The 19,403-nt window shown below is 37.5% G+C and overlaps 1 protein-coding gene across 2 annotated transcripts in view; it reads right to left on the reverse strand.

Moving 5' to 3' along the window:
* abcb11b (ATP-binding cassette, sub-family B (MDR/TAP), member 11b) overlaps positions 1-18,374 on the reverse strand; it is a 91,430-nt gene extending 73,056 nt beyond the window's left edge. For both annotated transcript variants that reach the window (XM_057830035.1, XM_057830034.1), the window contains exons 1-6: positions 18,101-18,374; positions 17,926-18,014; positions 13,497-13,524; positions 9,375-9,407; positions 9,242-9,296; positions 4,270-4,559 (exon numbers count right to left, since the gene is read on the reverse strand). In XM_057830035.1, the coding sequence (XP_057686018.1) occupies positions 4,270-4,559; positions 9,242-9,296; positions 9,375-9,407; positions 13,497-13,524; positions 17,926-18,004 (485 nt within the window). In that variant the 5' untranslated portion in view covers positions 18,005-18,014; positions 18,101-18,374. The remainder of the gene's footprint in view (positions 1-4,269; positions 4,560-9,241; positions 9,297-9,374; positions 9,408-13,496; positions 13,525-17,925; positions 18,015-18,100) is intronic.
* Positions 18,375-19,403: the final 1,029 nt, after the last annotated feature.

Raw genomic sequence — 19,403 nt, forward strand, 5'->3', positions numbered from 1 at the left:
TGTACCGCATAAAAACAGGAAGGCCACCTAATGTACAAAACCAGAAGCACCCATTCCTCCACCCTTACCATCTATACATCAACCTAAAGCAGTAATGTCAAGTAATTTCATAACATGCCAAATAGGGTCACAATTAAAGTAATTAAACATTGTCCAACAAATAAAGCATGAAAAAATAATTTATATGTTGTATATTTGTCAAAATAATCGCGTTTCCGAAGTTCGAGCCTGAAAGGGGACGAACCCGGAAGTGATACGTCACACCGGGAACAGCGATGGCAGCTCCATACATACGGCCGCCATACAAAGCCCTTCAAACAATGATTCAAACAGCGATATAAGCGACAGATCGAGTGCAAGGGAGGAGATCCAAGTTTTTGAAGAGTTGGAGGAAGAAGAGGAGGTTGGAATTTTATGTTTGACCTAACATGTATTAGCCAGATGCTAATCAGGATGCAAACAATGTGCCTAGACTACCTGACATGGAATGGATACAAGACCCATCGAGATTACAACATTGGTAAAATATAGGCTGTTATTATTTTCATGATTTGAGGATGCAGGCATTTGCACATAATTTTATGTTTTTGTCTATCTGATGACATTGTTAAAAAAAAATAATAATCAGACTTCATGTTCATTTTGGCAGATCCGGCAGCTCTCGTGCATATAAAATAATAATATAAAAACGTTGGGGGAAAAGAAAAATAATAATATAAAACATTGTTGGCCAACCTTACTTCACATTACTGCTTTTTAATGTCTTTCAAGAATGCCTGTCTTCCTCCCCAATTAAACCCTTCACAGAGGGGTTCAATAAATCAAAATATTTAAATGAATTTCTTATAGCATACAAGGTTTTTCCAGATAGCTATGTCTTAACTCGACTTTTTTGATACCGTATTTTCCACACTATAAGGCACATAGGAGCATAAGGTGCACTCTTAATCAATGGCCTATTTTGTAACTGTTTTCATATATAGGGCGCAGTGCATTATAAGACGCAGTAGTAGTAGTATTAGTAGTAGTGTTAGTAGTAGTAGTAGTAGTAGTAGTAGTGGTTGGAGTTACATTATGTTTCCACAAGATGGAGCTACACTAAAGGGAATGTCCTGCCATGATAAACCAAAACTGATCCGTACATAAGGTGCATCAGGTTATAAGGCGCTCTGTCGGCTTTTGAGAAAATTGAAGGCTTTTAGGTGCGCCTTATAGTGTGGAAAATACGGTAGTCTTTGATAAGCTATATATAAGAAACAGGTTTCAATTCAATTCAATTCCTTTATTGTCATTGCAAGCCTTTGAAGGCATTGTGTGTACTTCTATATACGGCATAATCATTTAATGGTTAAAAAAAAAAAAAAAACAATAGAAAAATCTTTTTTTTTTGGTCATGTAATCTAATGGCTGATTTATGCTTCTGTGTTGCGGTGACAGCTAATCTACGCCGTGACCCGCCGTTTGACGACCCTACACCGCAGCCTGACTTGCGCCACCACAAAATCTTGACTACAAGTAACGTCAACGCATCGTGACGTGTACAGAGGGGCAAATAAGTATTTAGTCAACCACCAATTGTGCAAGTTCTCCTACTTGAAAAGATTACAGAGGCCTGTAATTGTCAACATGGGTAAACCTCAACCATGAGAGACAGAATGTGGAAGGAAAAAAAACAGAAAATCACATTGTTTGATTTTTAAAGAATTTTTTTGCAAATTAGAGTGGAAAATAGGTATTTGGTCACCTACAAACAAGCAACATTTCTGGCTGTCAAAGAGATCTAACTTCTTCTAACGAGGTCTAACGAGGCTCCACTCGTTACCTGTATTAATGGCTCCTGTTTTAACTCATTATCGGTGTAAAAGACACCTGTCCACAATCTCAGTCAGTCACACTCCATACTCCACTATGGCCAAGACCAAATAGCTGTTGAAGGACACCAGAGACAAAATTATAGACCTGCACCAGGCTGGGAAGACTGAATCTGCAATAGGTAAAACGCTTGGTGTAAAGAAATCAACTGTGGGAGCAATTATTAGAAAATGGAAGACATAAAAGACCACTGATAATCTCCCTCGATCTGGGGCTCCATGCAAGATCTCACCTTGTACAGTCAAAGTAACAAGAACGGTGAGCAAAAATCCCAGAACCACACGAGGGGACCTAGAGAATGACCTACAGAGAGCTGGGACCACAGTAACAAAGGCTACTATCAGTAACACAATGCGCCGCCAGGGACTCAAATCCTGCACTGCCAGACGTGTCCCCCTGCTGAAGCCAGTACACGTCCAGGCCCGTCTGCGGTTCGCTAGAGAGATTGAGTATTGAGATGAACTTTTGGAATTGACCAATTACAGGCCTATCTAATATTTTCAAGTTGGAGAACTAGCACAATTAGTGGTTGACTAAATACTTATTTGCCCTACTGTACGTCAAAGAACTGTGATTGGTCCCTCTCAGAACATTGTTTCCGGTTCAGCACAACAACACTGCCGTTTTCAAAGCTTCGCAATCGACTTCTGTGTCGCCTACGCTTCAACATTTGTATTACCAACTTTTGTTGTTCAATATTGCTCAGCTGTAAATACACACGTTCCATCTCCATTACCATTGCTGTCTATGCAGGGGCGCTGCCAGGGATTTTGGGCCTCATGAAAAGATATCACTTTGGGCCCCACCACCAGTGCCGGGGGACACACACACACTTAGAGTATCAACTACGTGACTTCCTGCATTCTGGTGAATCTTTACACACTAATTTGTGCATTTTCTGCGTTAATTTAAGATGAAAATACATTTATCTAAACATACAGCGTATAGAGCAATAATGAATAGATTGATATCATTTATAAGAAATGTACTGAAGGCCATCTTTTACCATTTAAATATATTTTTATTAGAAATATTCTCAAAGGAAATACCATAATGAATGACTTAGAATAAATGTTTTGTTTTAACTGAACTATACTACAGTATACAGTTTACAACTGTTTTAGTATGAAGAGCTTGCTAAGGGTTTGCCTGCTGTACTGATTAAATATAAGCTAAAAGTGGAGCAAACACTAGCTAGCAAACAAGTTCAGTATTTCATTATGAAGTAATAGGCTACAGCTCCGAAGCGAGGTCACTGGTTGACAAACTAAATTCAATTGATGACAAACTAAATTCAATTAATTATTGACAAACTGGATTCAAGCCGATTTTAGAAAAGAAAATTTCCACACCAACTTTTAACATCTGTAGGATACCAAAAAAAAATGCCGTCATTATTTGGAATTCATATTTTTTGAATAGGTGAATGTCGCTCATTGAGGCCAGGAAAATCCCGTATTTCTTACGAAGTGAGCTGGGACCTCGCTTCGGAGCTTTGTAATAGACATTGTGAAGTTCCAGATGTGGCCGGAGTGGGCTAAGATAACAGGTTAATTTTCAGCACTACACTGACAGATGACACCAACCTTCCTTTGTGAAGTACTTTGTCACATCCTGTTGGCCTTTTCTACCCCTCTCCTGTTTTGCTTTCTTTTCTTTCCTCTTTTGATAACCCGATTTTTGTTTTGAAAATATTTTTGCAGTATTGCACACTCCGTTTCATTGACTGGTGCAAATGCACACCGCTGCTCCCAGTCTGATCGAAGGAAGGGCGGACCAAATCATTTAATGAAAATAAGGGGTTTGTAGAGGGGTGGCTGGGAATACATATGCTCTCTGGGTGTTTACTTTTTCCCAAAAACAAAACAAGAAAAAGAAACTTCGTTTTATTCCTAGTAAAATTATAACGATTAATATTTAAATTTGCAGACGATTACCTAATGTTCTAATTTTATTTGTGGGTCCCTCCATCAGGGCATGGGCCCTTAGAATCAATATCACTTTTCACCCCTATATGGCGCCCCTGTGTCTATGACCAAACCGCGTCCAGAGTCCTCCAAAACCATACAAAGACAAAGCCACACACCTCTAGTGGCTTGGCCATGAATTACAGAGCAACACGTTCCCTTGACGCAGAACTTCGAATGCTCAAAGACGACGTAGGGTCTACACAGAGGCATAAATCAGGCCTAACATGTACATATTTATATCTGCCGTCATCCCTCAAGAGAAAATGGCGTTGATTCGAACATGCACAGTAGCATTCCGTCGCGAACCGGAAGCCCGTCATGATCGGGTAGTGACAGGCGAGCGTCACCGGTGCGTTGACGCCTCGCCGACTGGTGTAAAACCGGGGTTATAGTCCAAAAAATACAATCATTTTTACGAGCAACATACCCACATGACCTGGCCACCACAGGTACCAGGTTTGAATTGTTGCCAAAACTCCAGTATGATTGGTTGATGCCAGCGAACATGTCAGTGTAGTTCTTCTTCCACTGGATGGTATTATTCACGCACTCCTTCCGCTCGTCACTCAGCTCATTCAGCTCAATGTCGTACTCGATGAACGTGTCCGTCAGCAGGCCGAACACCAGCAGCATGAGGGGCTGAGCTGAGCCGTGCAGTACGGCGCAAATGCTTCCCACCACCATCATCAGCACTTCTTTGCACGTGGCAAAACGGAACTAGATATACAGGAACAGTGGGGCAAATAAGTATTTAGTGAACCACCAATTGTGCAAGTTCTCCTACTTGAAAAGATTAGAGAGGCCTGTAACTGTCAACATGGGTAAACCTCAACCATGCCAGACAGAATGTGGAAAAAAACAGAAAATCACATTGTTTGATTTTTAAAGAATTTATTTCCAAATTAGAGTGGAAAATAAGTATTTGGTCACCTACAAACAAGCAACATTTCTGGCTGCCAAAGAGGTCGAACTTCTTCTAACGCGGTCTAACGAGGCTCCACTCGTTACCTCTATTAATGGCACCTGTTTTTTAACTCATTATCGGTATAAAAGACACCTGTCCACAAACTCAGTCAGTCACACTCCAAACTCCACTGTGGCCAAGACCAAAGAGCTGTCGAAGGACACCGGAGACAAAATTGTAGACCTGCACCAGGCTGGGAAGACTGAATCTGCAATAGGTAAAACGCTTGGTGTAAATAAATCAACTGTGGGAGCAATTATTAGAAAATGGAAGACATAAAAGACCACGGATAATCTCCTTCCATCTGGGGCTCCATGCAAGATCTCACCCCGTGGCGTCAAAATGATAACAAGAACGGTGAGCAAAAATCCCAGAGCCACACGGGGGAACCTAGTGAATGACCTACAGAGAGCTGGGACCACAGTAAGATAGGCTACTATCAGTAACACAATGCGTCGCCAGGGACTCAAATCTTGCACTGCCAGACGTGTCCCCCTGCTGAAGAAAGTACACGTCCAGGCCCATCTGCGGTTCGCTAGAGAGCATTTGGATGATCCAGAAGACGACTGGGAGAATGTGTTATGGTCAGGTGAAACCAAAATATAACTTTTTGGTAGAAACACAGGTTCTCGTGTATGGAGGAGAAAGAATATTGAATTGCATCCGAAGAACACCATACCCACTGTGAAGCATGGGTGTAGAAACATCATGCTTTGGGGCTGTTTTTCTGCAAAGGGACCAGGACGATTGAGCTGTGAAAATGAAAGAATGAATGTATCGAGAGATTTTGAGTGAAAATCTCCTTTCAACAGCAAGGGCATTGAAGATGAGACGTGGCTGGGTCTTTCAGCATGACAATGATCCCAAACACACAGCCAGGGCAACAAAGGAGTGGCTTCGTAAGAAGCATTTCAAGGTCCTGGAGTGGCCTAGCCAGTCTCCAGATCTCAATGCCATAGAAAATCTGTGGAGGGAGTTGAAAGTCCATGTTGCCCAACGACAGCCCCAAAACATCACTGCTCTAGAGGAGATCTGCATGGAGGAATGGGCCAAAATACCATCAACAGTGTGTGAAAAGCTTGTGAAGAGTTACAGAAAACGTTTGGCCTCCGTTATTGCCAACAAAGGGTACATAACAAAGTATTGAGATGAACTTTTGGTATTGATCAAATACTTATTTTCCACTCTAATTTGGATATAAATTCTTTAAAAATCAAACAATGAGATTTTTTTTTTCCCACATTCTGTCTCTCATGGTTGAGGTTTACCCATGTTGACAATTACAGGCCTCTCTAATATTTTCAAGTGGGAGAACTTGCACAATTAGTGTTAGACTAAATACTTGTATAATATTACTTATTTTCCCTCTTCTGTCATTGTTTGCGTACTATCCTCATTAAAATAGGGAAATCTATAAATGTTTGGGTGGTTTAAGTTAAAGCAGACACTGTTTTTTTTCATCTGTGCGATTTTGACAAAGATCAGATCACATTTGATGGTGATTTTATGCAGAAATGTGAGCAATTCCAAAAGGTTCAGATACTTTTCCATACCACTGGATCTGTACTATCAGGCCGTTTGAGCTGACGGATATACGAAAACCACGGCCAGCAAAACCTTGATGAGTGATTTTTTTTTTTTTTTTTAAGTTTTGCGAGCTCTGGGACACTCAAAAAATGACTCTCATAGCTCTCCTTGCTAAGCTAAATGGTACCTGGATGTGCGTTTGTGTAGAAATGTAGTTCATGAACAACAACAAAAAGTATTCACCTTCTCGCCAAAACTAGTAAAACTCTTTACACGGCTATTATAATGGCCCTTAATCTTTGAAATAGGAAAAGCCGCTGTTTTCATGTGCAACAATGAAAATAAACGGTTAATCTGGACCAGAACCTGCCGCAATAAGTGAAAAACCACGAAGTAGCGCAACCCCCCCCAAAAATGTATTCAATGTTCAATGTATTTATTGAGATTTAGCATTGGAAAGAGATACTTATAAGACATGTTTTTTTCCCGTTTTTTATCCCTCTAAAGTATTTTTTTTTTTTTTAAATGTATATTTTAAGAAATGTTTTTTAGGCACTTCAAATTTAATAATTATGATAAGTTTTAAACATGTTACTGTCCCAGAGAATTATTTTTAAACAAGAATAAAGTACTGTAGTACGAAAATGCTTGGCTTTATAAATGCTTCAATGAGTGAGTCCACTCACACCACTCCACTGCTCACTTACATACAATGAGTTGCCACAGCAATTGTTTAACAAGTTCAACGATGATTGATGCATGCGGCGTGTTTGAAGTTTGTACTTCTGGCAAGATTAGACACAAACATCTGTCAACATCGTTAACAGTAAGGTTGCCAGCTGGCGACCGCTACCTGATTTTAACTGTTACCTCAGTCAATCCTTACAAAAAAGGGTGTGTGGTCTATTTTTGCACATAAACTGTGAATTAAAGAATGTTAGAACAATGAAAACACAAATTCTAAAGTTTGATGTTATATTGTATTTCTTTTGCGCAATGATAAGGGCTGCTTTTTGCGTTTAGCCAAAAGAACCAACTTTAACTTTTAAATGCTGTAAATTAAAAAAGCCTTTTTTGTTTTTCCTGTTGGACCGAATCGTGACCCCGAGGTACGTACTGAACCGTGACTTTAATTAGAAATTAGAATATTTACTGTTACGAAAAGTGGTATTTGGTATGTGGCAAAGTTGATTTTGCCATGTGGCAAAATTAATTTTCCCATGTGGCTTTTTTTTTCGGTATGTGGCAAAATGGATTTTGCCATGCGGCTTTTTTTTTTTTTTTTTTTTTTTGGTATGGTCCATTTTTTATTTTAGTATATTGCAATTTTGCAGGCCATGCACGTCCACGCCATTGACGGCTATGCACATCCAAATTTTCCATTCAATTTGAATGGCAGAAAACCGTGTAGTTGTGATTTTTGACCATACACTTTACATTACAACACATTGATATTCAATTGGCACCCAAATAAGGCTATGCCATTGACGGCTATGAACGTCTAAATTTTCCATTCATTTTAAAGGGCAGAAATGCCACATGGCAAAATCCATTTTGCCACATGGCAAAAAATTGTCCAAATTTTTCATTCATTTTCAATTGCAGGAAAACGTGTGGATGTGATTTTTGACTCTACACTTACCATTACAGCGCATTGACATTCAACTGGCAACCAAGTAAGGCTATGCCACTGACGTCTATGAACGTCCAAATTTTCCATTCATTTTAAATGCCAGAAAAACGTGTGTGGCTGTGATTTTTGACTCTACACTTACCATTACAGCGCACTGACATTCAACTGGCACCTAAGTCAGGCTATGTCACTGACGTCTATGAACGTCCAAATTTTCCATTCATTTTAAATGGCAGAAAAACATGTGTGGCTGTTGTTTTAGACCATACACTTACGATTAGAGCGCACTGACATTCAACTGGCACCCAAGTCAGGCTATGCCATTGACGGCTATGAACGTCCAAATTTTCCATTCATTTTGAATGGCAGAAAACCGTGTAGTTGTGATTTTTGACCATACACTTTACATTACAACACATTGATATTCAACTGGCACCCAAATAAGGCTATGCCATTGACGGCTATGAACGTCTAAATTTTCCATTCATTTTAAATGGCAGAAATGCCACATGGCAAAATCCATTTTGCCACATGGCAAAAAAATGCCACATGGCAAAATCCATTTTGCCACATGGCAAAAAAAAAAAAAACACCACATGGCAAAATCAATTTTGCCACATGGCAAAAAAATGCCACATGGCAAAAATAAAATGCCAACATGGCTTTTTTTTTGCCATGCAGCAAAATGGATTTTGCCATTGGATTTTTTTTGCCATGTGGCATTTTCTTTGCCATGTGGCAAAATTAATTTTGCCATGTGGCATTTTTTTTGCCATGTGGCAAAATGGATTTTGCCATGTGGCATTTTTTTGGTATGTGTTAAAATGGATTTTGCCACGTGTTATTTTTTTGCCACATGGCCCAAATAATGCCACATGGCAAAATCCATTTTGCCACATGGCAATATCAATTTTGCCACATACCAAACATCCCTTTTGGTTGTTGCTGTCTCTCTATTTTTGTGTAAAAAAATAAATGAATAAATCTGAATTAAAAAATAAATGAAAATAAATGTACAAAAATCTGAATTAAAAATAAATTTAAAAAAACCCAAAAAAAGAGAATATTTACAGATTTCCCCATTTTATAAATATACATTTGTTTAAAATAAAAATAAAAATAATATTTAATTTTTTTTTTTTTTTTTTTTAAACTAACAAAAATTTGAAATTATTTGCTATTAAAAGGCTCAAAAAGAAAATTTGGACAATTTTTGGTCAACAATGATTCGTTGAATTTTAAAATAGCCACACACAAGAAACATATGTGTCTTACCAGCTGAAAAAAGCCAACTCTTATTGCAGGTTGCTCCTCTTTCGTCTTTCCTTTTCTAGGGTGAAAAAAACAACATGTACTGTATGTAGTTTTTATCATTATTGAGATAAAAAATCAGTACTTCTGTACTCACTTCTCCTTCTCCTCCTCGGAGGCTGTCATTGTCCTGCATGAAAACAATGATGAAGTTATACAAGAACCAAAGTTACTCAAAATATGAACTATTTTCACATTGAGCACTTAATGTAGTCATTTTGGCACATGAACACTTAATGAAAATTAAAAATAAATGATCGACAACCTTCCTACTGTTCTAACAATACCGATGTTATTTCATAGATTAATCCAGGGCACTGAATGACACATGCACACACAATAAAATCGGCCATAGACTTCATAATGTATTGACATGACACATTCCCCATTCACCGGGCAACGCCTTTAAGTAGGGGGCCGCCGGACACTCCGCTTCATTTATTAGCAGTCGGTCAAATGCAGCGATCTAACGCCAGATTTAGGTTGAAAAAGTACAAAAGCTGTACCGCATACAAACAGGAAGGATTGTCTCAGGAGTGATTTATTTGAGGAGTCAATGTAATTGTTATATTTTTCGTACCATGCATTCATTTTTAAATGAATGTTAAATGTTTTAAATGTAAAATCAATGGAAGAAATTAGCCGCTAAAGCATTGGCATTATACTCCGCAATATTGTCCTAATTTGATTTTAACCAAGAATCGAGACTGTTTCACATCAATATCTATAAGGAATTCAGGGATTTAAGCATTTCTTCACAAGAATTTTCTACGGAAATAGGTCTTGTTTAGTACATATGGCGGCAACGTATTTCCTCATTGACTAGCCTCATAGTTCGCAATATTTTCATAAAATAAATGCTACTTGCACTTTTTTTTTTAATTTTAACCAAGAATCGAGACTGTTTTTCATCCATACCATATCCATATCAAATACTTGTTCTCCCCACTTTATCTATAAAGAATTCAGGGATTTAAGTATTTATTCACTAGAATTTTCAATGGAAAAAGCTCTTTGTTTACATATGGCGGCCGCTGATTTCCCTACTGACTAGACACATAGTTTGTAATATTTACGTAAAATAAATGCGACCTGCACGTTTTTTTTTTTTTCTTTTAATCAAGAATCGAGACTGTTTCACATCAATATCTATAAAGAATTCACGTCAATATCTATAAAGAATTCAGGGATTTAAGCATTTATTCACAAGAATTTTCAACGGAAAAAACCCTTTGTTTACATATGGCGGCCGCTGATTTCCTCACTGACTAGCCTCATAGTTCGGAATATTTACGTAAAATAAATGCGACCTGCACGTTTTGTTTTTTTTTTTTGCTTTTAACCAAGAATCGAGGCTGTTTCCCGTCAATATTTATAAAGAATTCAGGGATTTAAGTATTTATTCACAAGAATTTTCAACAGAAAAAGCTCTTTGTTTACAAATGGTGGCCGCTAATTTCCTTACTGACTAGCCTCATAGTTTGCAATATGTACGCAAAATAAATGCTACCTGCACGTTTTTGTCTTATAATCAAGAATCGAGACTGTTTCACGTCAATATCTATAAAGAATTCAGGGATTTAAGCATTTATCCACAAGAATTTTCAATGAAAAAAGCTCTTTGTTTACATACTTATGGCGGCCGCTAATTTCCTTACTGGCTAGTCTCATAGTTCTCAATATGTATGTAAAATAAATGCTACCTGCATGTTTTTTTTTTTGCTTTCAATTAAGAATTGAGACTGTTTCACATCAATATCTATCAAGAATTCAGGGATTTAAGCATTTATTCACAAGAATTTTCAACGAAAAAAAAGCTCTTTGTTTACATATGGTGGCCGCTTATTTCCTCACTGACAAGCCTCATAGTTCACAATATTTATGTAAAATAAATGGTACTCGCACATTTTTTTTGCTATTAATCAAGAATCGAGACTGTTTCACGTCAAGATCTATAAAGAGTTCAAGGATTTAAGCATTATTTCACAAGAATTTTCAACAAAAAAAGGCCTTTGTTTACATATGGCGGCCGCTAATTTCCTTACTGACTAGCCTCATAGTTCGCAATATTTACGTAAAATAAATGCTACTTGCACGTTTTTTTGCTTTTAACGAAAAACTGAGACTGTTTTTCATCCATATCTAGAAAGAATTCAGGGATTTAAGCATTTATTCACTAGAATTTTCAACGGAAAAAGCTTTTTGTTTACATATGGCGGCCGCTAATTTCCTTACTGACTAGCCTCATAGTTCTCAATATGTACATAAAATAAATGCTACCTGCACGTTTTTTTTTTTGCTTTTGACCAAGAATCCGGGCTGTTTCACGTCCATATCTATAAAGAATTCAGGGATTTAAGCATTTATTCACAAGAATTTTCAACGGAAAAAGCCCGTTGTTTATATATGGCGGCCGCTAATTTCCTTACTGACTAGCCTCATAGTTCTCAATATGTACATAAAATAAATGCTACCTACACGTTTTTTTTCTTTGCTTTTAATCAAGAATCGAGACTGTTTCACGTCAATATCTATAAAGAATTCAGGGATTTAAGCATTTATTCACAAGAACTTTCAACGGAAAAAGCTCTTTGTTTTCATATGGCGGCCGCTAATTTCCTCACTGACGAGCCTCATAGTTCGTAATATTTACGTAGAATAAATGCTACTTGCACGTTTTGTTTGCTTTTAATCAAGAATCGAGACTGTTTCACGTCAATATCTATAAAGAATTCAAGGATTTAAGCATTATTTCACAAGAATTTTCAACGAAAAAAGCCCTTTGTTTACATATGGCAGCCGCTAATTTCCTTACTGACTAGCTTCATAGTTCGCAATACTTACGTAAAATAAATGATACTTGCACGTTTTTGTTTTTTTTTTTGCTTTTGAACAAGAATCCAGGCTGTTTCACGTCAATATCTATAAAGAATTCAGGGATTTAAGCATTTGTTCACAATAATTTTCAAAGGAAAAAGCCCTTTGTTTACATATGGCAGCCGCTAATTTCCTTCCTGAATAGCCTCATAGTTCGCAATATTTACGTAAAATAAATGATACTTGCACGTTTTTTTGTTTTTTTTTTTGCTTTTGACCAAAAATCCCGGCTGTTTCACGTCAATATCTATAAAGAATTCAGGGATTTAAGCATTTGTTCACAAGAATTTTCAACGGAAAAAGCCCTTTGTTTACATATGGCGGCCGCTAATTTCCTTACTGACTAGCCTCACAGTTTGCATTATTTACGTAAAATAAATGATACTTGCACGTTTTTTTTTTTTTGCTTTTGACCATAAATCCAGACTGTTTCACGTTCATATCTATAAGGAATTCATATATTTAAGCATTTATCCACGTGAATTTTCAATGGAAAAAGCTCTGTATACATATGGCGGCTGCTAATTTCCTAACTGACTAGCGTCATAGTTCGCAATAGGTACGTAAAATAAATGCTTCCTGCACGTTTTTGTCTTTTAATCAAGAATCGAGACTGTTTCACGTCAAAATCTATAAAGAATTCAGGGATTTAAGCTTTTATCCACAAGAATTTTCAATGAAAAAAGCTCTTTCTTTACATATGGCGGCCGCTAATTTCCTTACTGACTAGCGTTATAGTTTGCAATATTTGCGTAAAATAAATGGTACTTGCATGTTTTTTTTTTTGCTTTTTGAACATGAATCCAGACTGTTTCACGTTCATATCTATAAAGAATTCAGGGATTTAAACATTTATTCACAAGACTTTTCAACGAAAAAACCTCGTTGTTTACATTTGGCGGTCGCTAATTTCCTGAATAATAATAATAATAATACATTTTATTTATAATGCACTTAACATTTGAAAAACAAATCTCAAAGTGCACAAGTGCATTTATTCACAATAATTTTCATTGAAAAAAGCTTTGTTTACATATGGCGACCACTAATTTTCTTACTGACGAGCCTCATAGTTCGGAATATTTACGTAAAATGAATGCTATTAGCACGTTTTTTTTTTTGTTGCTTTTAGCCAAAAACCAGATTGTTTCACGTCCATATCTATAAAGAATTCAGGGATTTAAGCATTTACTCGTAAGAATTTTCAACGGAAAAAGCTCTTTGTCTGTGTTTCCACTGGGTCAGCTTTAACGGAGATAGGCCCCCTATTAATCGGCCCTGCGCCCTTGTGTCCCGTCAATACATTATGAAGTCTATGAATCAACTATAATATAGTACTTACATGTAAGAGCCAGCTGGTTCTGCAAAACCTGGAAAATATGTTCCAATTTGATTAAGATTTGACTGATACCCTAATGCATGACTGTTAACATCATGTGTCAAATTCAAGGGCGGAGGCTAAATAATCATTATTTTGTGTGGATAGTGAAAGCAATTCGTGTGTAGAGTTGCCAGATGGGAAAGACGGTCTCCAGCCCAATCACAGCATAGAACTCGGCCAGTTCAATAAAACCTGCCCAAATGACAGGTCCCACAAATGACAAATGACCAAATGAGACTATTTATCTCTCAGGGTGCAGACAATTAAAAAACTGTGTGGCATTTGCCAAGGCCCACAGCCTGTCAAAAGGATGGACGCTGGAAAAGTGGCAAAAGGTGGATTATTCAGATGAATCTTCCATTGAATTACACAACAGTAGCCGCAAATATTGCAGGAGACCTACTGTAGCCTGCATGGATCTGAGATTCACTCAGAAAACAGTGAAGTTTGGTGGTGGCAAAATCTGTTAGAATCCCACCGCAGGCCTGTATGCCATTTTTTTCTTTTTTTTCTCCCTCCCAGTCATCAGCACTAATTCCACACACCTGTCTTGCACACCTGGTCATTACCTCAGCCTCCCTACATAAACACCCACAGACCTCTAAGCCATTGCGAGTTTGTTAGCCCTCACTGCAACTTACAAGCACTTCTAGTTACTCTGTCTTGCCGGATTTTGATACCTTTTATGACTTTGTGGATTTTTGCCTCTAGCCTGCTCCTTGTCTGTACTTCTGCCTCGTTACTGCGACCTGCTACAGGACCGGATCTGGATCGCCTCTGCCTGGGCCCTCGCCTTGCTCGTCCCCCCCTGCTCGAACAGCCCTCCGTGCCTCACCAAGAGCCAAGACTTCTTCCTCTCAAAAGCATTGTCAATAAATCTGCTCTGAGCACTGCATTATTGGGTCTGTTTGTTCTCTGAACCGTGTCAAAATCATGGTCTGGGGTTACATCCAGTATGGGGGTGTGCGAGAGATCTGCAGGGTGGAAGGCAACATAAATAGTCTGAAATATCAACAAATCTTAGCTGCCTCTTGCATTCCTAACCATAAAAAGGGACAAATTCTGCAGCTGGATGGTGTTCTATCGCATACTTCAATCTCTACCTCAAAGTTCCTCAAGTCAAAGAAGATCAAAATCCTCCAGGACTGGCCAGCCCAGTCACCAGACATGAAAATCATTGAGCATGTCTGGGGTAGGATGAAAGAGGAAGCATGGAAGACGAAACCCAAGAATTTTGATGAACTCTGGGAGGCATGCAAGACTGCTTTCTTTGATGTTCCTGATGACTTCATCAATAAGTTGTATGAATCCTTGCCGAACCGCATGAATGCAGTCCTTCAAGTCCATGGAAGTCATACAAAATATTAAATGTGCATCTTACAGCACCACTACTTAATTTGCTTATGTAATGTAACATATTTTTGTATTTGAAGTACAGTTTTTGTTCAATTTTCACACTACTTTCTGTAGGCGACAAAACTTTTGTCTTGCCAAAATTTGACCTTTATGTCTTCATTAAATGATAAATCTTTTTTCAGTGGAACAAATATATTTTTGTACATTCAACATCATTTGGGAGGGTCTTAGCTTTCATATGAGCCATTTCTGAAACCAATTGAATAAGTAAAAGTCAGTCTATTAGCAATTGTTTCTACAAAATGGATAAGTGACAAGACTTTTGTCAGGGACTGTAGAACAAACTCAGATAAAAAGCTTGAAAAAAAATAATGAATTGGTTCAAAAGTGCAACTATTTAGCATTCAGAAACACTAAAAGAAATGAATAAAAAACATTGTGGTGGTCAGTAAATGTTACTTTTACAGAGCAAGTGCAGGGAAAAAAATATAGAATCACTCCATTCTGAAGAAAAAAATATGGAATCACCCCATTTTGAGTAGAAAATACAGGCACACCCAGTCAATTTCCTTTCCTTAATTGGGACCTTGCTTCAGATTAGGTCTGCTCGTTAGTCAGCAGTTAAAAACAGTGCAGTTATCACACCTTGGAGGGCTGCTGGACCAGGTGGATTCACAAGAGAGATGTCTCTTGGGACCAGGGAGAGGATTATCAAACTTCTTGAAGGTAACGCTACACGTAAATTTGCCAAAGATGTAAGCTGTCCACAGTCAGCTGGACCGAGTACAAACAGCATGGCAAGGTTGTTAAAGTTAAGCGTACTTGTAGCCCGAGGAAGACAGCCAAACATCATGACAAATAACTGAATGTATGGATATGTCTTGAAAACAGAAGATGTACAACAAGACAAATGAAGAAGAAATGGGAGGAAGCTGGGGTCAAGGTATGTGACAGAGCTGTGCAAAATTGCCTAAAGGGAATGGGATTTTCATACAGAAAAGCTAAAAGGAAACCATCATTGACACTTAAACAGAAAAGAACAATACTGCAATGGGCTAAGGAGAGGCAATCATGGACTGTGAATGACTGGATGAAGGTTGTTTTCAGTGATGAGTCAAGAATCTGCATTGGACATGGTGATGATGCTGGTACTTTTGTTTGGTGCCATTCCAGTGAGATTTACAAAGAATAAAACATCAAAACTCCCTCAGTCCTTAATGATAAGGGGCTGCATGTCTGGCAAATGCGCTGTGGTTAAATCTTCAATAAATGCACAGGTTTACATTGAAATTTTAGACAGCTTTCTTATCCCTTCATGTGAAAATATGTTTGGGGATAATGAAATCATTTTCCAATATGACAATACATCATTCCACAGAGCTAAAACTGTTAAAGCATTTCTTGGAGAAAGACTCATCAAGTCAATGTCATGGCCTGCAAATAGCCCAGATCTCAACCCTATTGAAAACTTGTGGTAGAAATGGGAAAAAAATGGTCCACAGCAAGGCTCCGACCTGCAAGGATGATCTGGCAACTGCAATCAAAGTTGGCACCAAATTGATGAAGAATACTGTTTGTCACTCATTAAGTCCAGAGACTGCAAGCTGCCATAAAAGCTAGAGGTTCTGCAACTAAATACTAGAGATGTGTTTTGATTGTTATTTCTTTGTTTGTTTCTCATGATTCCAAATATTGTTCCTCAGAATGGAGTGATTCTATATTTATTTCCCTGCATTTTTTCTATAAAAGTAACATTTACTGACCACCACAATGTTTTTCATTAATTTCTTTTAGTGTTTCTGAACTGCACTTTTGAACTAATTCATTATTTTTTTCATGCTTTTTATCTGAGTTTATTCTACATAATAAAATGCCTGAGTGCGTGCTCGTCTGAGACTGGTGATTCCATACTTTTTGCTATGGTTGTAGGTAGGGTTGTTCCGATCATGTTTTTTTGCTCCCGATCCGATCGTTTTAGTTTGAGTATCTGCCGATCCGATTGCTTTTTTTTTGCTCCCGATTCAATTCCAATCATTCCTGATAATTTTTCCCAATCATATAGATTTTGGCAATGCATTAAGAAAAAAATGAATAAAACTCGGACGAATATATACATTCAGCATACAGTACATAAGTACTGTATTTGTTTATTAAGACAATAAATCCTCAAGATGGCATTTACATTATTAACATTCTTTCTGTGAGAGGGATCCACGGATAGAAAGACTTGTGACTTTGTATATTGTGACTAAATATTCCCATCTAGTGTATTTGTTGAGCTTTCAGTAAATGATACTGTGGCCATCCCAAATGCATGATGGGAAGTGGAACCATGACTGTGCGTCGTGCTACCAATTGATATATCTTCTCTGCGTTAGGAAATAACTTAAGGTGTTAAGACAAAGGTCAATTGCTACCTTGCTTCCCCACATTGCTTCCCATGATATTTTTAATCATAGGGAGAGGGATTGCAAGACTTTAGCCAATTAAAAAAAAAGGCTCCAAAGGCTGCAAAAATTCACTCTACTCATTTTGCGCTGCCTTTTATCTCTCTATATAGGTAAAACGGCGTCATTACAGATTGAGCGCGACAATGAGTGAGAAGGTCGTGCAGCGCATGCATTAATTGCGTTAAATATTTTAACGTGACACTTTTTTAATAAATTAATTGCCGCCGTAATCGGGATATATTTGACAACCCTACCTTAAGCCTAAACTAAAGACTCTGGATGAGTGTAACATATTATGTCTGTAACGTTAAATACAATTAGAAAATGATTTAATTGAAATATATATATATATATATATTTTTTTTTTTTTTTTTTAAGGCATGGCCGATATATTTTTGCCGATTCCGATACTTTGAAAATGACGTGTTCGGACCCGATCGATCGGCATCTCTAGTTGTTGGTATCATTTAATTACACTGATACAGTATATAAGAATATGAGCCGATCATAGACTCATATGGCGTTCACAGTCCTAATAGCTCTCTGAGAGAAAGCATTAATTCAATGAGTTTGACACCTCTTACCTTCATCCGCATTCTCATAGGTGTGATTCTCATGTCCAAGCTTTTTAATACTTTCCAATTTCACTGATCCGGATGGCATGTTGGCTCATCTCGAAAAAAAAAAGTAAAGTAAAATGTGTTAGAAATCTCTCTAAAGCAATTCCAAACTATGTAGTACATAAGAAGAGATATTTACCAATAGGTGTCCTTTCCAAGCAAATGGTTTTTGTTCCTTTTGGAACCGATCATGGGTTCCTAAAACAGCAAATTTTTCGGTAACTTTCGCCGCTTAAATCCGTTATGGTGACATTCAACCTTTACGTCTCCCCGATACTAGAGTGCTAATTGTGCCTGCATGCTACTTGTATATAGGTGAACACACTATGTACCTTGGAAGAAATGCACGTGCTAATATTGAGGCGGGCTGGGCTTGGGGTCACTGTGTTTTCTTTGTGGGTAACTGTCCGCTAGGTTCGTATCCCGCTTTTGTAAAGGTCAGTGACCGAACGTGTAAACATTCCACCTGTGGAGGCCGCATGTAGTTCTTATCATTACTAGATTCCTGTGGTTTTCTGTGTAAGCACATAAGTGAATATTCAATACAATATCACTAATTTGTAAATATTTGATTTTTGTAGACTGTGTGGTTGTTTTACTGCGCAGATGAAAAATTGGTTAAGGTCAAAGAATAATCAGCCAATACTATCTAGCTTTATGGAGGATATAAATAAATCCTATGACTAGGGATGGGAATTGATAGGATTTTTACGATTACGATTCCATTATCGATATTGCTTAACGATTTGATTCTTTATCGATTCTCATATCGATTCTAATTTGGGGAAAAAGAAGACCAAACGTTTTGATTGGCATCGAGTTTGTTTAATCAGAAGTCACAACCTTACAAACTCACAACGAGGTCAAAAGAGGCCCAAAGCCTCAATGTTAACTGTGGCAATATGTGGCAAATACACAAGAATGTGTAAAATTTTACTGAAACATTTTTCTAATAGAAATTTAAAAAAATATTGGTATATATTGGCATATTTGTCATATTCCCTCCTGGCGCAGTTATCTCCACCTTGCAATGACCAGGCATGAAAATGAGTCAGGGATTAAAAAGGTGACAAGGGTATGGAGGAAATATGTTCCAGTAGGGCTGTCCCAAACGACTAATTTTCTCCCGATTAGTCAGCCCACTATTTTTTACAATTTTATGTTACTAATTTAGCAATGAAATTTTTGTTGACGCATATTAATTCACAAAAACATTTTGGAACACTTAAATTCTTTATTGAAGTACAAATAAATATGTAAATAACAATAATTAATCACACATAAACAATGAGGTCAAATGCTCATAACATTAACTAGTGCAAAAGAATGGAATGCAAACAGATTCAGAACACTGACTTAGCCTTTCCAACATTATTCAAAACAATTCTTAAAAAAATCTAGCATTATTATATTATACTACTATATACAATAGTATTATAATA

The sequence above is a fragment of the Corythoichthys intestinalis genome, chromosome 2 (genome assembly GCF_030265065.1).
Source record: "Corythoichthys intestinalis isolate RoL2023-P3 chromosome 2, ASM3026506v1, whole genome shotgun sequence".
Classification (NCBI taxonomy): Eukaryota; Metazoa; Chordata; class Actinopteri; order Syngnathiformes; family Syngnathidae; genus Corythoichthys; species Corythoichthys intestinalis.